This window comes from Ambystoma mexicanum, chromosome 3p (assembly GCF_040938575.1).
Source record: "Ambystoma mexicanum isolate Mex_15411 chromosome 3p, UKY_AmexF1_1, whole genome shotgun sequence".
Taxonomy (NCBI): Eukaryota; Metazoa; Chordata; class Amphibia; order Caudata; family Ambystomatidae; genus Ambystoma; species Ambystoma mexicanum.
In genome coordinates this window covers 1,166,441,819-1,166,466,556 of record NC_090925.1, presented here as the reverse complement: position 1 = coordinate 1,166,466,556, position 24,738 = coordinate 1,166,441,819, and the positions used below count along the sequence as shown (strand labels likewise).

Here is a 24,738-nt window from a genome sequence, read left to right as displayed (position 1 = left end):
CCAGAAGAAAGCACTTTCTTTGCTCAGCCATCAAAACATTTGTCGTCCCTATCCAGAGGGATGGTAGGGTACGACGCCTGCTTTGCCGGGGCCGTAGCCACCTGCACCACCAAACTCTCCGGAGTGGGGTGCCTGGACAAGTAGCAGGGGTCGCTACTGGCTGGATGGTAATTTTGCAACAAAGACTTGCCCACTGCCAGGAGACTCTCCGGAGCAGTCCAAGCCGCCGCCGCCGCCCTTCTCTGCAGAGCCATATGAAACAGCAGTACCGGGTCGGGGGGGGACTAAGATCAAGGATGTCCGACCATCCCAAATACTCAGTGACCCGAGACATAAGGCACTTGTACGAAGAATCGGCATGAGTGCCAGGCTCCGGCCTACAAAACTCCACCTCCGGAGAGGTGTCCAGTCCACTGGCATCATGCAGTGACTGCCTCAGGTCATCAAACTGGCTATGCCCCGAGAGAAGCTCATCTGGCTCCGTAATCGGAACCAAGCCTTCCTCAGAGCCTTCATCACCCTCTGAAATGTACGCCAGGCGGAGAGAGGAAGACGCCTGAGGACAAAGCTATGCCTGACCTTAGCCAGAGCCTCTGCGCGTGTCTCTCGATGACCTAGGTGCCGACGACCCCCTCGGAGGCGGAGCCTCGAGAGAGAGATCGCCGATGACCTCGGCGCCACAGGCGTCGACATCTTCCTCGAAGACGGCACAGGATCACGCGGTCTCGAGCGCGATGAGGACCGGGACCTGGAACGGGCATGGCGAGAACGGCTACCCTTGTCCGAGCGGGACCTCTCCCGCGAGCCGTGCCGACCACCCGAGCCTGAAGGCGTACGGGCGGTGTCTCTCGACTGGTGCTGACCGACCCCACTCGGAGGCGTGGACGGACCGGTGCCCTGCGATTCGAGAATCGCCAACATTTACTTCCCGAAGGAAGCCCATTCCTCCGGTATCGCTTGCATGGTGCGATAAGCGACCCGCCGACGGGCGGAGTCCTCGGAAGAGGACGGGGAAGGCGACCGATGCCGGCGCTTCCGGGAATGCCTCGAAGAGGCAGAGGAGTGGCGAGACTGACTCCTGGAAGGAGACCCACTGGACTTCCGACGACGACGCGGAGAGTCGCCTCTCGAGTCTTCCATCGAAAGCCCCGTAGACCTCGACTTCCAGGGCTTAGACACCCGACCTACCGACAACAACTTCTTGCGCTCCCGCAAGGCCTTGGCCGTGAGCGACTGGCAGTCGACACAGTCGTCCATATCGTGGGCCTCCCCGAGGCACCAGAGGCAGGCGTCGTGCAAGTCCGTGACCGACATCTTGGACCCACAGTCCCCGCATTTCTTCAAGCTCGGACGCGGGGTGGAAGACGAGGTAGACATCGTTTCACGAACAGGTTTTCACAAAAACCGAACAGGTTCAAAGGAACCGAGAAGAATACAACAATCTCCAAAGAGTCGAGGCGTACCGAGATTCACGAAGCGAACACGTTCGCAGAAAAAACAGAACTGAGGCTACGGATGTCGTGCGTCCTACTTATCACATCGGGTGACGTCGGCCGTCGGAGGAGGTCCTCTGGGATGGCGCATCGACACCGAAAATGTTCCAAAGCAGCACAGCTGTGGACATTACCTGTCATAGATATGGAATACGTCGGACGACCCAATCCCCTCGAAATGCTTTTACTGTGAGTAATGCACATCTTCTGATGTTTGCTAATCTGCTTAGAATCACATGCTGTGCATAGACTAGCGAGCAGTACCCGGAGTTGGAGGTGGGTTGTGAGAAGGAACAGTAGTGAAAAGATGTCTTAGTGATGCCTGTCCCACCTGAGAATCAGACCTAGAATGAGTGTCTAGGCAATAGTGTTTTGTAAAGTGGTGTACAGAACTCCAGGTTGCTGTTTTGCAAATGAACTCAAGGGTAACATTTGCAAATGAATGCTATGGAAGCCCCAGTGCCTCAAGTAGAATGTGCTCTAGGCTTGAAGGGCAGCTCTCTCTTAGCAAGACTGTAGCAGAGTGTGATGCATTTGACAATCCACCTAGAGATTTGCAGACTGTCTCCTTCTCTTCCTGCTGCCACTGAAACAAAAAACTGATTAGTCTTTCTTAGTGGTCAAGTTCTTTCCATGTAGAACATGACCGCTCTGCACACATCCAGGGTGTGCAGGGTTCTTTCTCCCATGCTTGAAGGATTTTGAAAGAATGTTGGTATTTCTATAGATTGGTTCACATGGAACTTAGAAATGAATGTAGGCGCAAACCTGGGGTGAGTGTGTGGAACCACCTAATCTTTGTGAACTGTTACAAAGGGATCTAGGACTGAGCTCTTGTAGTTCACTTACTCTCCTAATGGAGGTAATAGCTATTAAAAAAGCAGTCTTATAGCTGAGATCTTTAAGACTTGCTTTGTGTACGGGCTCGAAAGGAGCCCCCATAAGCCTAGTCAACACCACGTTAAGGTCCCATCCGGGAGTAGGGTAAGAAATTGGAGGGTGAATTCTTTTCACTCCCTCCATGAAAGCTTTAATAACTGGTATCTTCCACCATGACACTTTCTGTTGTGATGTAGTGTAGGCTGAAAGCGCAGCTAAGTGAAACTTTAGAGAGTTAAAGACCAGGCCTGAGTCAAGTAGATGAGTTGGGTACAAAACAATGTGTGTGGGAGAGCAGTTAATCGGGTTAATGCTCGGAGTTGCACCAGATGACAAACCGTTTCCATTTACTGGAATAGCAATATATAGTGTTCGGTTTTCTTGATGCCTTGAGAATGTCCATACATCTCTGAGGGAGCTGCAGGTGCCCAAACTATGACCTCAGGAGCCAGGCCGCTAAGTTCAATGTCTGCAGGCATGCGTGAAGCATCTCCCCTCTGTCTTGCGACATGTTGTACGGGCAAGGCAGTTTGATTAGAGGAGATAGGGAGCCCACTTCCAAATGTTCTGGGACAGTTTGGACAGCCCTGGAGAGTGAGTGCTCCCTTGTTTGTTCAGCTAGTACATGGCTGTGGTGCTGTCTGTGGGGATCAGGACAGTCCCCTGCAGTTGTGTCTGGAAAGCTTTTAGTGCTTTGAACACTGCCAACAGTTGTAAAAGGTTTGTGTTGTGTTACTTTGCATTTATAAAGCGCCTTATGTACCATTGGTATGGTCTGAAGGCACTGGTAGGCTGAACGCCCTTGGGAGCCGAAGTTCAAGTCAGTGGAGAGAGTAGAGAAAGTCAAAGGTGCGTGTGAGCACCAGATGTGTGCAGCTGGTGTGGCATTCATTTAATAGCTGCTTCTTAGCGGTAGGTGTGGTGGTTGAGAGATAAAGAGTAGTTCTGGCAGGATTTATCCAGACCGATTGTGTCTGCGTTAAGCCTGAGGAGAACACCTGGCTGGGGTGTGTGTAATCAGCAGTGTTTAGTTAAAGTGATGGGGAGTATGAGGCAGATGTTGGTATGAGAACAGCTATACCAAATGGTGTCATAGTATCTCTGTGTTCTAGTTGAATGGTGGTGTAAAGAAGAGAGTAAGCGTGGTGATGTGATATGATGGGTTACATGCTCTTTCAAACGTTCCATGCACTCCAAACCAATTCTATGCGTTCCAATCCGCTCCACACCCTCAAATCCGCTCCATGCCCTCAGATCCGCTCCACGCATTCCGATCCGCTCCACGCATTCTAAGTTGTTTTATGCACTCCATCCACGTATTTCACCCGTACCATCCATATACTTCCCTGTACCTTTCACATATTACACCAGTACCTTCCGCATACTTCATCTGTTCCATCTACATATTTCACCCGTTCCATCCACATACGTCATCCGTTTCAGCCACATAAGTCACTCGTTCTATCCACATACTTCACCCGTTCTGTCCGCTCTACGCACTCAATGGCTCTACGCACTCATCCGCTCTACGCACTCATCCGCTGTAAGCACTCGTCTGCTCTACAGTCACCCATTCCATCCATATACTTCACCCGTTCCGCCCGCTCTACGCACTCAATGGCTCTACGCACTCGCCCGCTCTTACACACTCGCCCGCTCTACCCACTAGTCTTTTCTACGCATTCATCCGTTCTTACGCACTCATCCGCCCTGGGCACCCATCCCGCTCACCGCACCCATCCCGCTCCCCGCACTTGTTCTTTGCACGCACTCATCTGCTATATGCACTCATTTGCTCTACAAAGTCGTCCGCTCTGCATACGCATCTGCTCAACGCACTCATCCGTTCCACACGCTTCATCCAGTCTAACGATTTCATCTGCTCAATTCACTTCGTTCATTCATCATGCATTATCGATTCAGGCCATGTCACTTGTCATACGCACTGGATCCATTCCGTGCTCTCTATTAGTTTCATGCACTACACCCGTCTCATGTACTTGAATCGTCCATTCTGTACTTTTCATTTATGCCATGCACTCATACAGTCGGTGTCATCTGTCTGTGTACTGCTGAGTCTCTTGTATTCATCTTTCCATCCTCTTCTCTTTATTCATTTCGCCTATTTTGTTAATTTTGTCCATTGCACTCATTTCATCCATTTCATTACTTTAAACCTCATTACTGTTTTCGCACGATTTATTCTTTTTATCCACTTCACTGCTTTGAACTACTTTACTCGTTCTATTCGGTTTGTCCTTTTAGTTTACATTAGTGTTATTAGTTGTCGATTTCTCGCATGGATCTTGATGTTGTATTGTTATTGGTCTTATTGTTATTCGAAATCTAGTAGTATGTTGGGTTGTTGTCATTGAGATGCTGTTATTCAGTTTGGGTTAGTTTGCGTACGGGGTTGGTTTTAGGGGAAGAGCCAAGTTTTCAGTGGCAAAGATTAAGAATGGGAAAGAGGGGCAAAGATCGGACCCAGAGGCGATAGCAGGAGAATTCGCCAGCTTCTATGAACTATTGTATGAGAAGGAAGGAGTTAAAGGAGGGGAAACATTAGAATCCTATTTGAGGGAGATACCCTCCCAACCCTTACACCTGGAGAAGTCTCCACCCTATAGGCCCCAATAACAGATGAGGAAGTCCTCCGGGCAATATCAGGTTTGAAGCTGGGGAAAACCCCTGGAGAGGATGGGTTCACAGCATGTTCTATAAGGCATTTGCAGGCCAACTGGCGGGATTCCTGGCGGATCTGTTCACCAATATTATGTCCACAGGGAGGGCTCCTCCGTCGTTTGGGAAAGCATTAATTCTGGTCATCCCCAAAGAAGGAAAAGACCCTGCAGATCTTATAGACCAATCTCCCTCTTGAACGTGGATGCAACGTTCACCAGAATAACTGCAACAAGACTAGAGGGCCTCCTTCCGAGGCTCATCCATTCTGATCAGGTGGGCTTCATAAAGGGGAGACAGGGAGCAGACACCCGCAGGAAGACTCAGCTCATGAGGGAGACAGCACCCAGGGGGGGAGGCAACTCACGTCTTGGTGGTCATAGATGCTGAAAAGGCCTTTGACCGAGTAGACTGGGGGTTTCTACATGGGTTACTTAGAGAAATTGGGTTTCAGTGAGGGTGTCCGACGTGCGATCAAGGCTCTGTACGCAGACCCGTCAGCCAGAGTTACGGTAAATGGGCAGCTATCACGTAGATTTAATCTTCAGCGAGGAAGCCGACAGGGCTGCCCCCTCTCTCCCCTACTGTTTGCAATGACCATGGAGATTTTGGCAGAATATCTGAGGGGGTCCCCTGATGTGATTGGTATAGATGTCGGAGACAGAACCTTTAAACTCTGTCTCTATGCAGATGATATAATGTTCCACGTGAGGCAGCCAGCCCAATCTGCCCCAGCCGCCTTGCAGGTGATAGAGGAGTTCGGGCATTTTTCAGGATTCAAGGTGAATGTGGGCAAACCAGTAATCTTCCTCTTCACCCCTGAGCCGACAGGAATATCACAGAGCTGGCCCTTCTGGGCCTCCAGATCCAGTTGGAGGGGGTGAAATATCTAGGGATAAACATTGTCCGACCCGATGAAGACCTGAGCAGGACAAGTTGTGGTTGGATTCCATGTCAGACAACCAAAATCTGCGCGCTGTATGTTGAAGCAGGTGATCTCCCCACCCTGTGAGAGACTCATCTGTAGCTAGAGTGGCTTCTGTCATGATCTCTGCTTCCAAAAAGTCAGGGTTTTCCCAACTCCCTTGGAAGCAGATCCATAACCCAGGTTCCGAGTGCCAACCAGTCCCAAGTGGGACCTTTTGGACCCAGTCCTGGCGCCAGTGGCACCAGGCTCATAAATATGCCCAGTCCCAGCGCTGGAAGCGCCGGGCTCATAATGCTTGGGTGGACTTACCTGCAGCAGACCATGCTGCTTACTTGCCTGCCAGTTGAGTCTCTGATCCTCTTCTATTTGGAACTACTTTTCCTGTTGGGTGGGGCAGGAGCCACTCCCTAGATTCAGAACACTGGAACTCTTCTGGAAAGCAGGAACTCTTTTCTTACCTAGGCGTGGCTGTGGAAGGAGACACCTAAGCACTACAGGAGGCTATTTAAACCACACCCGATGGATGAATCTTGCTTTGCGTTATTCTGCATCCTCAGCAGCAGAATGCTCATCGTGTCTTCTGCATCTGATCCTGGGCCTAAGGAAAAAGGCTTACCATTCTGAATCCAGTCTTCAGCAACACCTATAAAGACAAGAAAGAACAGGTTAGCATTACGGTCTTCAGTGACAGCTCTTCACTTACCTGGTCCATCGGCTGTCACCAACGCCTCGCGCTGCATTCCGGCATCTGAAAGACAAAGGCTTACCTACGCTTCGTGCGCTCCGGCATCTGAAAGACAAAAGCTTACCAACTCTTCGCACGCTCCGGAGGCCTTCGGCGCTGCATCCCGCATCTGAAAGACAAAACAAGGTGCGTTTAAAGACATTGGGGAACTTTAATACTCACGTGCCATTACTCCTTTCCACATCTAACCCAGTGGGTATTCCGGCACCCTGCAGCCGCCCCGAACTTGTACCTGCAAAATAAAAAGACAGTTAGAGCGCATCGTGAAGCAGGCAACAAGCGCTTACTTACGTGCTTCCAGGCGCTTCTATTCATCACACATGGCTCCATCTTCAACTCACTTCAGCCCGTCATCCGCCATCGCCGGAACCCTGCAAAACAAGAGACATCATTACTAAAGACTTTAAAGACATTAGAATTACTCGAAACTTACCGTTCGTGCAGTAAACGACGGACAGCAGTCCTCTGAAGTCAAGAGGCCTGCTCCCCTTATCCAGTGAAGAAACTGGTTACAGCACCCTGCCTCGAGGCAGATGGAGAGCACGGCGTTCACTTACCTAAGGTGAGAGCGTTAACCTTTGGGGTTCTACAGGAGAAGAGAAAGGGAAGAAGAGAGAGACATTCAATAACCCAGTTCATTAATCCCACATTTTCTATCTGCAGACATACAGTGCACAGAGGTCCAGCCCAAAGAGCCAGCCGTGTGTTACACATCACCTTTGAAGATACGGTATACGCCCCCCAGTCAAGACCGGCGCCTCTACGGGAATCAGGTGAGCGTTACAGCTTCCACTGCAGGGGTGGTGAAGGATTTCCCCTTCAAGAGGTTGTCCCTCGACCACCACTGCAGCCAGAGAACGAGGGCCGACGAGACAACCAATAGATCATCCCACTGTCTGCTGGCCTGACACCACTGGCTGTTGAGCCACTCCTGAAGTGGGCGCATGAGGAACCAAGTAGATACATGATGCCATAATTCCTAGCAGTTGCATAGCCATGCGTACAGTCAACTCTCGACTGGCTACATACTGAGGGATTTGAAACAACATGTTTTGAACCCTCTCGTTGGAGGGCAAGACGAGGCCATCCTTTTTTCGAATTAGAGCCCCTAGGAACTGTTTGACCTGACAGGGATCTAGGCTGGAGTTTTTCTTGTTGATAGAGAATACCAGACTGAATAAAAGATCTATTGTCTTTTGGGTATTTGACAGACATGTTTCGTAAGAGTCCCCGTTATGAGCAAGTCGTCGAGGTAAGGATAGACCGGTATGGATTGCCTGCACAGATGTGCTGCTGCCACCGCTAGTACCTTTGTAAAAAAACTTGGTGCAGATGCTATGCCTAAGGGTAGTACCTAGAACTGATAATGCTTGTCTTGTATCATAAATCTGAGGTATTTTCTGTGCGCTGGCAACATTGAAATATGAAAGTATGCATCTTTCATGTCCAGTGTTGCCATGCAACCCCCTGTGATAGCAGGGGAATTACTTCCTGCAGAGTGACCATGCAGAACTTTTGTTGCTTTACAAATTTGTTCGCTGGGTGCAGATCTAAAACAGGGCGCATGGTTAGATCCTTTTTGGGTACACGTACACTGAATAAATACCTTATTTTACCTGTGACAGAGGTACGATTTCTATGGCTCCTTTCTCTTGTAGTGTCTCGACTTCCTGAAGAAGTATACGAAGATGGTCTGGTGTCAGTCGTCTTGCTCGTGGAGGTCTGAATGTTGGGGACCGGTTGAACTCTATACAGTACCCGTGGGCCACAGTCTTTAGCACCCACTGGTCTGTAATTATCCCCTCCCATGCCTGAAGGAACGATGTTAGCCGGCCCACGACTGTGGAGGCATGGGAGGGGACCCGAATCTTGGGGTCATTTTGAACCTGAAGCCGGAGAGCCTCTGGGGGGTAGGGGTCCGGCCCCTTCCTTTTGCACGATGCCGACACCTTTGGGGATACGGGGTGGTGTATCCGCTGATTCCCTGTGGAGAGTTCCAATTGTTTCCCAGAGGAGTATTCTTGCTGAGGGAAGCGTTGGCCGCGAAAAAGCGTCTGGACCTAGATCCTCGTCTTGTAGAGCGTCTCAGTGTAATTTGGTCTAGTGTTTTTAAGTTGTCATGCTGCTTTTTTGCGGTCTCGAGGGCTTCGTCGACCGCTTTCCCAAACAAGTTGGATTCTTTCACAGGTTTATTTAAAAATGACACTTGCGTCTCTGGCTTGAATCCAGAGTTCCGCAGCCACGCATGTCTCTTTAGGAGTGTGCCCTGAGCCAGGGATCGACCAGCTGTCTCGGCAGAATCCAAAGTGTTCTTAAGTATGCTTTGGTTCACTTGTCTGTCCTCAGTGACAGACGAGTAAGTAGTGGTTCGGGAACCTCCTGTATGCCTTCTTGTATTAAGGCCCACTGAGCATCCGCGTAGCTGGCCAATAAGGTTGTGTTGTTGGCAATACGTGTTGAAAACACTGCTGCGGCCGTGACCCTCTTCCCAAGGGCGTAAAGTCTTTTACCTTCCTCATCAGGGGGTGCCTCGCCGGTTGACAGAGGGACCCCTGCCCTCTTTCTTGTAGTAGTCATCACCAGAGAGTCTGGGGTGGAGTGACCTCTGATATACAGAGGGTCTGAGGGAGAAGGACGAACAAATTTTTCTATTCTTGGGTTAACACCTCTTGTGAGAGCAGGTGTTGATAAGGAGGGAGGCAGACGTTTCTTAATTGAATTGAGGAGAGGAATAGCCTGGCTGGCTGGCGGCTTCTCTTTGAGGATATCTGCAACAGATGAAGCTGACTTTGTGGAGATCATTCAGCTGCTTTATGCAACATGACGTTAAACGTCAATTGATCATCCACTGGCGAGGGTTGTCTAGTGGGGGTGGTCTGGGGGAATCCAAAAACGGGGCATCAGGATCTTGTGGATCTGGAGACTGCCATGGTTGAAGGTCACCCATATCCGGGTTCTCCTCCCAGCCCTCTATGGGATAATGCAGGTCCTCAGTGTTGGTGAATTGATCCTCATCCTGAAGTGTCTGCAGGAATGTCTTCAGTTAGGTCATAGTTGTATATATCCTCTTCCAGAGAAGGGTCAAAGAGCTTTGGGAATTTTGCTACAGGGTCCGAAGGGCTCTCATCCCGTGGTCTTCTTGGTGTGGGTTGTTCTGAACGGGAAACAAACCTGTACAGCCTTTCCATGCAGTTTTCAAATTTCTCTCTAGTCCAAACAGAAGACCTAGAATGGTCTTGAGGTGGAAAAGGGTCTTGAAAACTCTCTTCTGTCGTAAAACGTCAAGATTTTTGTCTCAACGTCGAAGACATCCCTTCTTCGCCCTCAGAGAACTCCTCCCGGGGCACCGACAAAGGTGGGATGTCCCTGTGCCTCTCTTTCGGCTTATGGGAGGGGTCCAGTACACCCCATAGGCTATCCTTGGATTTCAACGGATCCTTGCCCTTTTCCGTAGGCCTCGAAGAACTCCTTGACCTGCGCCTGAGAATCGGCTGAAACAATCCAGCTAAGCTGTCGGTGATGTCCTCCTCAGATGGGAGGCGTGAAGTTTCAGCCTGCGATTGTAAAGGAGGCTTTTTCGGCAGAGCCGGGGCCATGTCTTCGTCGGCAGCCTTTTTCAGCGGTGCCGGGGACTTGTCCTCAGTGGCTGCCTTTTACAGCGGTGCCGGGGACTTGTCCTCAGCGGCTGCCTTTTTCAGCGGTGCCAGGGCCTTGTCTCCGGCGGAACCGGAACCCTGTTGTCACCAGACACCTTCTTGTGATGCGTCTCGATGGAACCTCGTATATTAGGGGTAGCACCCTTTGTTTTTGATGGCCCCGGTCGATAGGCGCATATGTAGCTGCAGGGAGGGCTGCCGATCCGGACGGTCGGCGGGTGCCGTCGGAGCTTCCGGTGTACCCGTTGGCGCTGAAGTCTTTTTCAACTTTGGCGAAGATTGACTTGGGGTTGTGTGTTTAGTGCTGTGTAAATGTTCATCTTTGTCGCCGGGGTGTGACTTCCCCATAGCAGTGCCAGAGCCGTGCTTGGTGGGGCCGGGGACAGACGATGCGGAACAAGAGCGTTCCGTCAAAAGGTCAACGACCTCCGGTTCGGAGGTCTGATCGTCACACTCACCGTCGTTACATCCGGTGGACGAAGGAGCTTACAAGACCCGCACCCTACTTTGTTGTGATCGAGGGGCAAGCAACGGTTACACCATTTGTGCTCATCTTTCCAGGGAAATTTGCCTTTGCAAATGGGGCAAAACCTAAATGGAGTCCTCTCCATAGCTGAGGATGGGTAGAGTGAAGAAGACCAAAAGGGAAAGGGGAAGGAAAGGGAAAGGCATTCTCAGATTGTACAGAAATGTCCACCCAACCCCACTCTCCCTAATGTGTAGGCCGGCGGAAGGCCCGGCCACGTGGTCGGCAGTGCCGACTGGATCTCCATCAGTCGAAGTTCTGATGGTCTTCGGCGGAGATCTGGAACAGCCGTTGAAATAAGGGACGGATAGGGTGATCTGAATTATTTCATATAACTATTCGACCAAAGCTTGAGGAGACAATAGGCAATGTCTATGACGAGATCCGCATAAGGCGAACAGTATGCTGGGTGGAAAAAAACCCATCTGAGGGACCTCGACGCGTGAGGGATCTTGGGTACAATACACGTCATGTAGGGATAGTGTTACACGCACGCCCATGTCGACGTCCCCTTTCGATTCTCGGTTACCACTGGATGTCGGACCATATGCACAGCATGTGATTCTAAGCAATTAACAAACATAACATTTTTTAATGTTACCCTCACCACTTTAAATGGCTGGTGTCAGTGGTTTTATTTTCCTACCATTGTGCTTTTCTACCGCAGGCTGAATCCTCAGCTGCAGTATAGCACTCATGGGTGACCATTTTGTCAAAATGGCCCTGGTTGTCTTTTTTCACCATTTTCTGTTTGTGAGGTCTTTCTTGAGTTTTACTCTGCGCGCTAAGCCAGGTTTGAGCCCTTTGTCCGTTTTGCCTTTGGCGGGCTTCAGTCCAGAAACCAGCCTCTGGCTCCAGTGTGTCTGGAAAGGTAGGATGTGAGGGAGGTTCTCGAAACTCCCCCGTCTTTGGTCTCTAGGAGTTCATGAATGCAACCAGTCCTGATTAGCCGTCTGGCTGTCCTTTCAGGACAGCAATCCTGTTTAAGTGACAGCCTAGGCTGTGCATAAATGGGAGAAACTTGCTTAAAAAAAGGCAAGGTTTTTGTGACTAGAGGCAGAGTCGACCACTGGGAGAAACACTCGAAACAGTGAAGAAAGCTTGCTGCATCCTCCTGGACCTTTGGTCGAAGCCCACAGCCTTCGAGGGACACCGAATGAGAGAAACCCACAAAAGAGTAAACTACAAAGGGCAGAAGATGCCGGAAGCCCACACAAAGCTGAGAGAAAAGACCCCACCAAATATACAGGAAGGCGTAGAAGGGGGTAAAACTGTCGATTTTGTGAACCATAAATACCAACACGACCGGGTCCATCCAATATCTCTCATCTTGACGAGGGACAGCGAAGAAGGATCAGACGAGATTCGTGCTTCTACTACAAGAGAAGGTTTGAAGAACAATTTACTTTGTAATTAACTGCACCATTGTGTGTATATTTTGAGAAACTAATAACTAAATGGAACTTTGGGGGAAAGTTCAGCGAACCAGCCATCTTCCTGGGTGAAGTAGCCCTCATCTAAGCAATAGATTGGAGTTCTTTATTTCTTTCATTCTAGATAAGGTTAGTGTTAAGTTAGATGAGGTTTTGAGAAAGAGGACTGATTTTAATTTAGAACAGCCCACACATATTGGAATCAAATATGTTGGGGTCATTGAAAGAAATCATGGAAAGTCTTATACTCCCAAAACTTGATAATCAGACAATGCTGGTGTTGAGTGGAGATTTTAATATTAAACTTGGCAATGGGATCTCTGTAGTCTTGTATGATGACACTAAGGATACTGTTTATGGTATTGCATCTCCACGGATGTTGGATACAAGGACCTGTGCCAAGGGCCTACTAGTGGGCCGATGGTTAGTGGAGTGGAGCTTATGGTCCACAAATGGACGAACATCAGATGTACCAGGGGCTTTGACCTGCAGAAATACACAAGGACCATCTACAATAGACTATTTCTTCATGCATATTTAGCCATTGGCATGTGATAAACCTTTGAGTTAACTTTGTATTCTAGAAAATACAACCCGAAACACGTGTCGACATACTGCCTAATTGGATATAGGCGGTTATCCATCCATATGTAAAGATTGTATTAGAAGGATCAAATACCAAACAACAATATATTTGTACATTGGAATGTGACCATATTTAAGTGGTCGTAGAGTTTTTTGTGTGCATGGATGTTGGTTTGAAAAAAGTGATGTGAATGGTATGCAGGGGCGAATGTTGTGGATCTTTTGAACAAGTTATTAATTGTGTTTTATATTTGAATTATTTCTACACCTTTGGGTGTTTTAAAAAACTATGCAGTATTAAAAATTCTTGTGTTAAAATGGAATTATTTGTGATTATTTATAAAAAAAGCAAATATTCAGATTGTCATCCTCCATCTATGGGTTCATTTTCTGTTTTTCTTATGGCCTACCACAGGGCCTTCTATTGGACTACAGATTAACATTGGGACCCGCAGGGGCACATACATGGGACCCACAGGAGCACATACACTGAGCTACATCGCAAGTGGGACTCTGGATGAGGTCAAGTGTGGAACAAAAGTTGGTGAACCGGGAGTGGAAAAAGCAAAAATGACAGGGATGGTAAAACTCACTACCCACAGGTAATGGGATGTCATAGAATAGGGTGATGAATTGCCTGGTAAGCTAGACATTTGCAGTAAGCTACCAGTATTCAACACTCCACGACACTATACTGTAAATATCCAAATTTGCCACCAATATCAAGGGGCATAAGCTCTAGATGGAGGAACTCTGCTTGTGTAGCACAAATTGAAAAAAAGAGCCATATCCTTATACACTTAAGAAACTAACAGTAGGCAATGTGATTATGGGTTGGGACTCGCACAGACCAGACTTTCAAATCCTGGAATCATGGAAATAAAGGAGCTCCTATGATCTCGTAAGGTGGTTTGCTCTTTGCACCTAAAAAAGAATATGAAAAGGTTTTAGTTTCTTAAAAAAGGGTACAAAGGCGATTGTACTGCAAAGCATCATCCAGGGGATATGCAAGCCAACTTTCGAAGGGGACATCACTGTTGGAAAGTATGCAAAACATACACTTTTAAACTTTAGACATATTCTAACCGTTTTGAAATTTTAGTTCAACATACTAGTAGGCAATTCCAGCTATTTCAACCAATTTGCAACAGAGACAGCAGTCCACAATTCTAATGTATATTTTCAGCGCTGAATGCCGTATTTCTGTTTAAGACCCAGATTGCATGGTTTCAAAGGGAGAGCCAGTCCCGCTGAAGGTGGGGTCCCCAAAACTGAGAGAAGAGAGCAGGGATTACCCATTACAGAATTAAACTATAGAATTAAAAATAATTAAAATGTAAAGGAGATAAACAGTTAATTTAAGGATAGATATAAAGGCAAAATGAAACACTGAAGATTGGGCTAGTCATTGGCTGCATGTCACTGTTTGGAACATTTATCATTTTTATGCTTTATCCCCTCTCCTAGTGAGACCCCCAGCACGTTTTGCTGAAGTTCTGGACCTTTTTCTTTAATCCTGAATGAGTGGAGCCTTTTTCCACTCATTCATTCTTATGGGCTCGGTATTTTGGAACTTTATTCGTTGTGTTTTAATGTCCTATGGAGTCTACTTTCCTCCATATCTCTTAAGGGATATGTATTTTACTATTGCAGCACACAGCTCCTTATGGGCAGTATTGCCTGGGACCCTGAGGGTCCTCATTTGAGATTCTTGTTCATATCCTAGAGCACCTACAGTCCTTAAGGATAGAGAGATACTTAGTATCTCTACTAAAGCTTTATAGTCAGAGATTGGCACACACCACTGCAGAGGAGTGTGTGCTGGAATTGTATAAAAGGTGAGGCTCCTGAGGTGGAAGGCAAGTCGACCACTGGAAACTGAAGTTAGCCGAAGAGTACGCCCAGAGATGCCTACAGACACTTTGCAACATTGTGAAGTGACCACTGCTGTCCTGACCCTCTGTTCTGTGACACAGAGGAACTCTGATGAGGATTCCTTCCCTTTGACTGGTGGGAACAACCAGTCGCAAGACAAACTTCAACCTGAGCCATCTCCCGAGGTGCTGTGCCTCTCCAGAGCTGCAGAAACTCAATACCAGGAGACATCTGATCCAATTGAAGTGCATCATCGTAGAAAGGTAGAATCCGTCCAAGTCTTTGTTGAGCTCCAGCTGAACCTCCATAGATAAAACTCGACCCGCCATGTCCAACTCAGAGTGCAGGACTTCAGGAACCAAAGAATTGTCCAGGCGAATCGCGTCCTTTGCTGTTGCTGCAGAAAAGGTGCCAAAACCGCTGAGTGACCAGAGAAGTTGCTGAAAGCCGTGCCAGAGGTCCTCCCCCGAGACAGCAGCTGAAAGACCCTGCCTTTCGTCACCGAAGGAATCCGGTGGCCAGGTCCAGCACTGCCACATCGGAGAGAATCCAACTACGAACGTGATCTACCTTGATCCGTGAAGTCGCTCCATAGAGTTGGAGTGCACATTGAGGTGTCCAGGGCACCTCCCCACCCCCTGTAACCTCCGACTCAAGCCGCTGCTTGTGTCCCCTTTAGCGAGTTCTTATCAGGGTCTCCAATGTAGGTTTAATCTTGCTACATCGTAAAGACTAGACTCAAGTATCCACAGGAACCTTTTGTATTATGCTGCTTGTCGAGACTTTAAGCCCATTCAGAACTGCCTTGGATTGATTTTGGAACTTAAAAAACTTGCTCTGCAAAGAAACGGCCTCTGGAATCTTAAGCCTTGCTAATATACCCTAACCAACTATTTTTCTTCCCAAAAGTCACTATCTTATATGTGTATGTAGAGTAAATGCCTTTACCGTTTTTCTGCTAAGATTTGCGAGTGCTTGTTATTACCAATAATACGTTAGAACTGTCATTACTGCCAAAAGCTGTAACAATTGTAACCGAGCAACTACAAAATAAGCAGTGGCCTTTGAAAAATAGAAAAGTATTCTAAAGTACTCATATGTCTTTAGTTTATAGTGCTTAGTATTTAAAGGTGATTCCTGTGTAAATGTATAAATATTTTAATATACATGTGAGGAGGTCAAAGAGGCAATGGAGATAAAAGACAACCCCATTCTAACTTTCAGACCCAGCAGCCAAATAGTTACATCAGCAGGACAGAACAAAACTACATGTCCCATAAACCACCACGGGAATGGAGACCAGGTGGGGGAAAAGATAAAATGAGCAAAGGGAAGCGGTATAGATACAGCCCTGTCATGCAGTACAGTGACTGGTACCCCCATAGCAGTACAGGTTGGGATGGACAAACAGTGCATGGAGCAGGGTGGAGGAGTGAAGGCAAACTGGCTGCAGGTGGGGGAAGTGGGCAGGAAAGGCGGGTGGAAGCAGAGGGGAGGGGAGGAGCAAAGTACGAGTTAAAAGAAGCCCCGGGAAACTCATCAGGTGTCTCTCATTACAGCAGCAGCACTAGCCGGAGACCATAGAGAAGTGGGAGGAATCCCCAGATGATGTACACTGGGCGTACTAGGAGGCTGAAGGCTCGGCATCGCGGAGATCCTTATCAAGAGGCAGACTCTCCGCCAGGAGAGGCTCGAAGAGCGGCAGCGCCGGGAAACACTGCAGAAGCGGATTCACTGACCAGGAAAATCTGGCCGTAAACCATTTTCAAAGGACAGTGTTTCCGTGGATTTACCCTCTCTGTTTTCGTTTTTTTAAAACCCAATTTGGACAGCTGGCGAAGGAATGGAAAGCTAGTATCCGGGGAAAGGAATTTATGTGACCTGATTATTTTTCTTTCAAAGAGGAGCAAAGGTTAAGAGGACATTCATGCGAACTCTGAATTGATTCACCTTTTGCTGAGCAAGCCTGCTGAGCCACATTTAAGCATGTTTTGTTGTTTATAATGAGAGGCTGTTTGAAAGGTTAACACAGCAATAAATCCTACCCTGTGAACCCTGCATTCCGACTACAGTCTACTACTTTACAATACATTTATTGAGAGTTTCTTTGATGTGCATTACTAACTATGTTCAGTGCACTTACCTACAGCTCACATCTTCCTTTTATGACAAGCCTGACTGCTCTGCCACTCTACCAAGGTTCCATGAGTAGTGCAGACTGATCCTAAGCGTTGGGGATCTATAAACCATTAGAATCGTTCTGTAATGTCTACCAGAGTGGACTTTGGGAATCTCCCCTAACAGTCCCCCATACACCTGCCCAGCTTGAGCAAAAGGATGACTTAGCAATAACTGGATAGTGAGGTAGTTTCGCAGACATGCATGTCAGTTTTATAGGATGGGAAGTTACTCTATAGATGGACAGCATGGCCCAACAGATAAACTGCACTAGATGTTCTCATGTAGGCCAAGAATAATGAGTTGCAGACGTCATAACGTAAAGTCACACTACAACCCGGATTGAACGCTGTTAATGCTACATAAGTCCATGTTAATGAAAAGTATCTTCAATAAGAGTGCAACATGTCCTCTGGATTAGTTTATTAGATTTCTTTTTTTACGATACAAATCGCTCAGCTCTTGGCTTACCTTTGCAGAGGTTTTTTGGTTGGGCTCCTCCCGAGGTTTTAAAGCACCTACTCCCACAGAGGGAAGTTGGGTTTGGAAGACTGAAATTCGCCCACCTGTCGGTGCCATCAATTTATAGACAGCCTGCAATGCAGGTCCCAGGGCACTTTGTGTTTCCAAGGTCTTCGTAAACATCTGTGGCAAAGCTTTCAGCAAATCTTGAACTAACTACCACAAAGGAGAAAAGAAGCATTTCATAAATTAGTGTTTTGGCATGTTACACAATTATCCTAATTAATCATTGATTAACATGGTTATGTTGCATGGCTACTGGAACATCCAAACACAAAGGAATACAAAGCATTTTGCATAACCAATCTTGACTACTTCAGAATTTAAAATACAAAGTATGACATGCATTACTTACCATAAAAGCCTTTCTGATGATTGTATCTGCTTAGATTCACATGCTGTGCATATGGTCCGACATCCAGTGGTAACCGTGGAGTATTGCATCTGGTCTTTCGGGGGACCGAAAGCGGACGCCGGCATAGGCTTGTCTGAAACACTATCCCTATCGTGACGTGTGTAGTACCCAAAATCCCTCACACGCCGAGGTCCCTCCGCTTGTATTTTTTCTGCCATGAGGGTGCCCAAGGCTATAGTGAGTGAGTACATGAAGAGAGAAAGTAGTAAGAAGTCTATGTTCCTTCCACCCCGAGCGGGGAGGCAGGGAGGGCGCATGTGAATCTAAGTAGATACAATCATCAGAAATGCTTTTACGGTAAGTAATGCATTGTCTTCTGATGCTTGTTAATCTGCTTAGAATCACATGCTGTGCATAGACTAGCGAGCAGTACCCGGAGTTGGAGGTGGGTTGTGAGAAGGAACAGTAGAAAAAAGATGTCTTAGTACTGCTAGTGTGGGAAGGCATCTTTCGACCATGTTAGTAGGTCTCTGGAAGAACGTGGGTAGTTCGATTGACTGGTTCACATGGAACTTCGAAATAAATTTCGGCTCAAATCTGGGATGTGTGCGCAGAACTACCTTATCTTTGTGGACTGTAACAAAGGGGTCCAAAACCGAGAGGGCCTGTAGTTCGCCAACTCTTCTCATAGAAGTGATAGCTACTAGAAAGGCTGTCTTGTAAGTCAGGTCTTTCAGACTATCTTTATGCATAGGCTCAAAAGGGGGGTCCCATGAGCCTAGTTAAAACCACATTTAGATCCCGCTCAGGGGCTGGGTGAGTGATGGGGGGATACATTCTTTTAACCCCTTCCATAAAGGCTTTAATCACAGGTATTTTCCACCATGACACCTTCTGCTGTGACGTGGGGTAGGCTGACAACGCCGCTAGGTGAACCTTTAAGGAATTGAAGACTAACCCAGAGTCCAACAGATGGGTTACATATAACACAATGTGTGAAGACGAGCAATCAGTGGGATTGATGCCTTTGGAACTGCACCAGATGACAAAACGTTTCCATTTGCTGTCATAGCAATAACGTGTGTTAGGCTTTCTTGCCTCCCTCAGTATGTCCGTGCATCTTTGAGGGAGTTGCAGATGTCCAAACCCTATGACCTCAGGAGCCAGGCTGCTAAGTTCAGAGTTTGTGGGCATGGGTGCAGAGTCTCCCCCCTGTCCTGAGACAACATGTTGTACGGGCAGGGCAGCTTGACTGGTGGGGAGAGGGACATTTCCATCAGGTGCGCGAACCAAGGTTGGCGGGCCCACATGGAAGCCACCAGAATCATGGTGACTGGTTCCTAGTGCATCTTGTATACTATCTTGTTCAGAAGGGTAGTCGGGGGGGCGGGGGGGGAAGCGTAGCCAAATTTCCCCGACCAAGTTATCCAGAGACCGTTCCCCTTTGATCGGTTCTGGGGGTACCTGGAGGCGTAATCTTGCCATTGGGCGTTCTCCGTATTAGCGAACAGGTCGATCTCTGGAAACCCCCATTCTGCGAAGACGTTGGATACAATGTCTTTGTGCAGTCGCCATTCGTACTCTTCTGGCAGAGGAAAATCTCTGCCGAGTAAGTCTGTCAGAAGATTGAGTTCCCCTGGAACATGTTGGGATATCAGGAACATCTTGTGTTTGATAGCCCATATCCAGAAGTTTTGGGACAGCTTGGATAGCCCTGGAGAGTGAGTGCCCCCCCTTTTTGTTCAGGTAATACATTGCTGTTGTGCTGTCGGCTAGGACCAGCACCGTCTTCCCTTTCAGTTGCTCCTGAAAGGCTTTCAATGCTTTGAACACTGCTAGTAGCTCCAGTAGGTTTATATGGTTGGACGCTACCTGAGGGGACCACACTCCGTGCGCTGTCTGTTGAAGCAGGTGAGGGCCCTCCCCCCCACCCTGTGAGAGATGCGTCTGTCGTGAGAGTGGCTTCCACTGCAGGGGTGGTGAAGGTTTTCCCCTTCAAGAGGTTATCCCTCGACCACCACTGCAGAGAGAGAACAAGGGCTGGCGAGACAACCAACAGATCTTCCCATTGTCCGCTGGCCTGACACCACTGGCTGTTGAGCCACTCTTGCATAGGACGCATGCGCAGCCGCGCGTGGGGAACCAAGTATATGCATGACGCCATCATCCCTAGCAAACGCATAGCTTTGCGTACCGTCACCTCTCGACTGCCTACATACTGAGGAACCTGAGAGAGCATGTTCTGAACCCTCTCGCTGGAAGGGAAGACTAGACCGTCTTCCATACGAATTAGAGCCCCCAGGAACTGTTTTCCTAGGCTGGGGACTAAGCTGGATTTATTTTCGTTGTTAGAAAATCCCAGGCTGAACAGTAGGTCTACTGTCTTTTGGGTGTTCGAAAAACAAACGTCGAACGAGTCCCCCGTGATGAGCCAATCGTCGAGGTAAGGGTGAACTGGAAACGAAAGTCTGCGCAGGTGTGCCGCTGCCACTGCCAGGACCTTGGTAAACACCCTTGACGCCGAGGCTATGCCGAAGGGGAGTACCTTGAGCTGGTAGTGTCTGTCCTGAATCACGAACCTTAGGAATTTTCTGTGCGCTGGCAGCATTGAAATATGAAATTATGCATCTTTCATATCCAATGTTGTCATGAAGTCTCCCTGTTTTTAGCAATGGGATCACCTCTTGCAGTGTTACCATGCAAAACTTCTGGGGCTTTATGAACTTGTTCGCTGGGCGCAGGTCTAGAACAGGACGGATGGCGAGATCCTTTTTGGGTACAAGGAAGTACACTGAATAGATACCCTCGTTTACCTGAAGAATCGGGACGGCTTCTATGGCGTCCTTTCCCAGCAGCGCTTCCACCTTTTGGATCAAGATCTGCAGATGTTCCGGTGAAAGGCGTCGATGTTTCGGCGGTCTGAACTGTGGAGGTCGGGGCGAATTCCACGCAGTAACCGTGGGCGACCGTCTTTAAGACCCACTGGTCTGAAGTTATCCCCTCCCATGCCTTGAGGAAAGATGTTAATCGCCCCCCCGACAGGGTAGACATGGGAGAGGACCTGAACTTGGTGGTCATTTCTGACCCGAAGTTGACGCTCCTCTGGAATTGGAGCCTCTGCCTCTATTCTTTCCGTGCTTCTGACCCCTCTGGGGGTAGTAAGTGGGGCTTGCAATAGGTTGACTTGAGTTGAAGTTGCCCGTGCCGAAATTATTTTGAGTGGCTCGGGCTTGTCCTCGAAAGGACCGCCGAGAATTACTGCCCCTCCGTGAAGAGGGTTTTTGGGAAATCTGGTGCAGACTTAATAGTCTTGTGCTCCTTCTTAGCTGTCTCCAACGCATCGTCTACCGCCTTCCCGAAGAGGTTGGCCTCTTCGATGGGTTTGTTGATAATGGATGCCTGGGTCTCAGGCCTGAAGCCCGACGTGCGGAGCCACGCGTGTCTCTTTAGGAGAGTACCCTGTGCGAGAGACCTGCCTGCTGTCTCTGCGGTGTCCAGGGTATTCTTTACAACATTCTGATTGTCAAGTTTGTCCTCCGAGACAATGACGAGAAGCATGGCTCTGGTTGGTTTCGGAACCTCCTGAAGGCCTTGCTGGAGTAGGTTCCATTGGGCATCGACGTAGCTTGCCAGTAACGTCGTGTTATTGGCAATCCGGACGGTATAGGCCGCCGCCGACGTAACTCGTTTGCCTAAGGCATACAACCTTTTGGAATCCTTGTCCGGGGGTAACTCTACCGTGGCAAGGGGAACCCCTGCTTTCTTGCAAGTGTTGGTCACCACCAGCGAGTCTGGGATTGCGTGTCCTTTGATATAAAGAGGGTTGGTGGGGGAGGGCCGGAAAAGTTTTTCGACCCTTGGGTTCACAGCCCTAGTCTGAGTGCGTGCGAGTAAGGAAGGGGCCAGCCGTCTCTTTACAGAGCTCAAGAGAGGGATAGACTGGCTTGCCCGAGGCTTTTCATTATTAATGTCCTCCGCTAAATCTTGTTCGGACAAGGCTTCCAAGCGTGGCAATTTTAAAGAATTCCACTGCCTTTTTCAAAATGTTGTTGAAAGCCATTTGATCATCCACCGGGGAAGCTTGTCAAATCAGGGTGGATGGGGGGAGAGTCGGGGCAAACGATATCAGAATTGTGATCATCCTGCTGGGTGTCCTCCCAGTTGTCCATTGCCCCTTGATCTTCCTCATAGTTATCCAGAAAAGAAGCCTCCTCTTCTTCTGTATAGATGTCTTTATAAGTGTCCCTCTGGACATCTTCTTGATAGTCAACATGGTGTTGGACATCTAGGTGTTGGGCATCTTGTGTTTGAGGGTTAGGGTCTACCCAAGCTTTTTTCGGCAGAGGTTGATCAGAAGCCCTGAAAAACTGCTCCAGCCGATCCATACACCCCTCGAATTGCTCCGTGGTCCACTTGGATGACCCAAATGGACCTAGCGGAGTAGGAACCGGGTTCTCCGCCCTAAGGCGTTGAGAGGATCTCCTCAGGGTGCTTGAGAGGGGTACCTGGCTTTCTTCGTAAGAGTCTTCGGGATCGTCTTCCAAATCCGTGGAAAACTTTTAGGCGAATTGGCCCATAACTGTGGGCAGAACCGGTACTAGGCCCACCGCCGTAGCAATCCTATTGATGCTCTTACTGCTAGTTACCGAATCTTAGGGGGACAACGCCTCTGATGATGGCTTCTCGGGTAGAGGCCTACTCGCAGTTTTCGGGCCTGTACGGGCCTTGAAAACCTTGGAACCCGTCGAAGTTTCTTGTTCAGAAACTTTGGCGTGTGTAGTTTGGGGAGTAGCGCCCTTGTTATATTTTTTATGCCCAGTCGTCATGCGCTGCTGCGGAAGCGGGGAAGGCTTCGGATCAGATTGATCCGATGGCACTTTTGCCTTCTTCGACGAAGTCGTCGAGGATGGCGCTTGGATTGTGTGCTTTGTGCGGTGCGATTGTACGCCCCTGTAGCAAGACCGGAGTCGAGCCTGGAAGGGTCGGGGATGCGCGTGGCTGCTCTAGAATAGTCTGCCTCAACATCTATAACGTCCGCATTGGACGTTTGGTCATCCGATGTACCCCCGTCACTTTCGGCTGGTGTCGCGGCAGGGGAGGGAGGCTCCACGCGTGACATTTCGTACGCGGCCCACCGCTTCAACCAGCGCTCCTTAAGGGTTTTAGGTTTAAGGAGTTTACACGCCGAACACCGCTTCTCGTCGTGCTCTAGGGGGAGACAAGCGTCACACGACGTGTGCTCGTCTTTCCACAGATATCTGACCCTACACACAGGGCAGAATCTAAATGGAGTCCTTTCCATAACGGAAGGGAAGGGTGACCAGACCAAAAAGGAAAGAAGTGGAAAAGAGGAAAGACATAGCAGTATGGCAAACCCTGAGCCCACTCTCCCTACTGTGCAGGCCGGCCAGAAGGCCCGACCACGTGGAAGTCTGAACGCCGGATCTTAGGCGTTGGAACCCACAGCCGTAGACGATTCCCCCGTAGTCTTCGTCGAAGATGTTCTTGATGGGCGAAGTGACTGAACAGGGATTAAACCGACAATTCGGTAAGATAAACAATGTCTCATGAAGAGCTCTGCTACAGGGCGACCAGTTATCTGGGCGGAAAAAAACTATCTGAGGGATCTCAGCGCGTCGTCGCCGAAAGACAAGATGCAATACTCTGCGGTTACCACTGGATGTCGGACCATATGCACAGCATGTGATTCTAAGCAGATTAACAAGCATCAGAAATTATCAATCCCCTGGGTATGGTGTGTGAGAGAGAACAAGTTACTTACCTGTAACTCCTGTTCTCCAACATGGGTCTTGCATGACTTCACATGCTCATGAATATTCCCAGTCAGGCTGGAAATCCCTAGTAAAAAGAAAGCAGTTTCGCTTTAGACTGACAACTGTGTGTCTCCTTTATAACCAAGCATTGCCCTTTGGGTCATACTTCCCCCCTAGCCAATGACACTCTTCATCCTAAACTCCTCCAATGGTGGCCATCTTCAGATTTGGCAGGGCACGTAAAGTGGCAGCATGAACCAAGAAGAGCCACAGAAGGGAAAGTAGGGAGGGTTTGCATGTGAATCCATGAAAGACCCACATTGGAGAACAGGAGTAACAGGTAAGTAACTTGTTCCTTCTCCAACATGGGGTCTTGCATGGATTCACATGCTCATGAATACGATTACACATATACACGTCCACAGGAGGTGGCAAGGCACAACTGAAGCAATAAACGTAGCCCCTCAACAGACTCACCTCAGGTAAAATGTTGGCCAATCCGGGAATCTTCCCTGGAATCCCTGTGAAAGCAGTCGAATCTCGTGAAGGTGTCGGTGGACCTCCACATTGCAGCCCTGCAGCTATCGAGCAGGGTGTGCGATATATTTACCCACTCAGCAGTACTTCCCCCACATCACCAAGCTGCACTTCAGCAGAACCAGCAAAATGGCTGCCCTGGCTTCTGTGAGCACCACTGCCTCACACCAAAACTGCATTTTGCAGCGATAAGAGGATGGCTGCACTGTTTTGCCAAGCGACATTGGGCAAGATGCAACAGGGAGCACCACGAGAAAAGCTACTAGGGGGTGTTCTCGTTTGTCTTAAAGAAATGGAGTGAAAAAGCAGCGCTGCTTTGCTACAAGCCCAAAATTCCTATTGAAAAAGGGAGTATTTCACCTTTAAAATGATGCTGCTCTGATGCTATTTTTCCTGTTCTTCATCACTGTCACACTCATCTGGCGTCTCTGCAGGAGCCATGGAGTCTTGACCTCTTTCCCCGTGTGCTCACTGCCCAACCTGGTACAGGAAGTCTGCCTGTTAATAAAAAAGGTAAAGTACACTAAGATACAGGACTGATTTCACCACCGGACCCTCCCGCCTCTTATCCCT

General features: G+C 48.6%; 1 protein-coding gene across 1 annotated transcript in view; it reads right to left on the bottom strand.

The window, feature by feature from the left end:
- The window catches only part of SEC24A (SEC24 homolog A, COPII coat complex component), a 1,330,430-nt gene that overhangs the window by 590,548 nt on the left and 715,144 nt on the right, over positions 1 to 24,738 (bottom strand). The window contains exon 13 of the mRNA XM_069652570.1: positions 17,449 to 17,655. Coding sequence (XP_069508671.1) covers positions 17,449 to 17,655 — 207 coding nt within the window. The remainder of the gene's footprint in view (positions 1 to 17,448; positions 17,656 to 24,738) is intronic.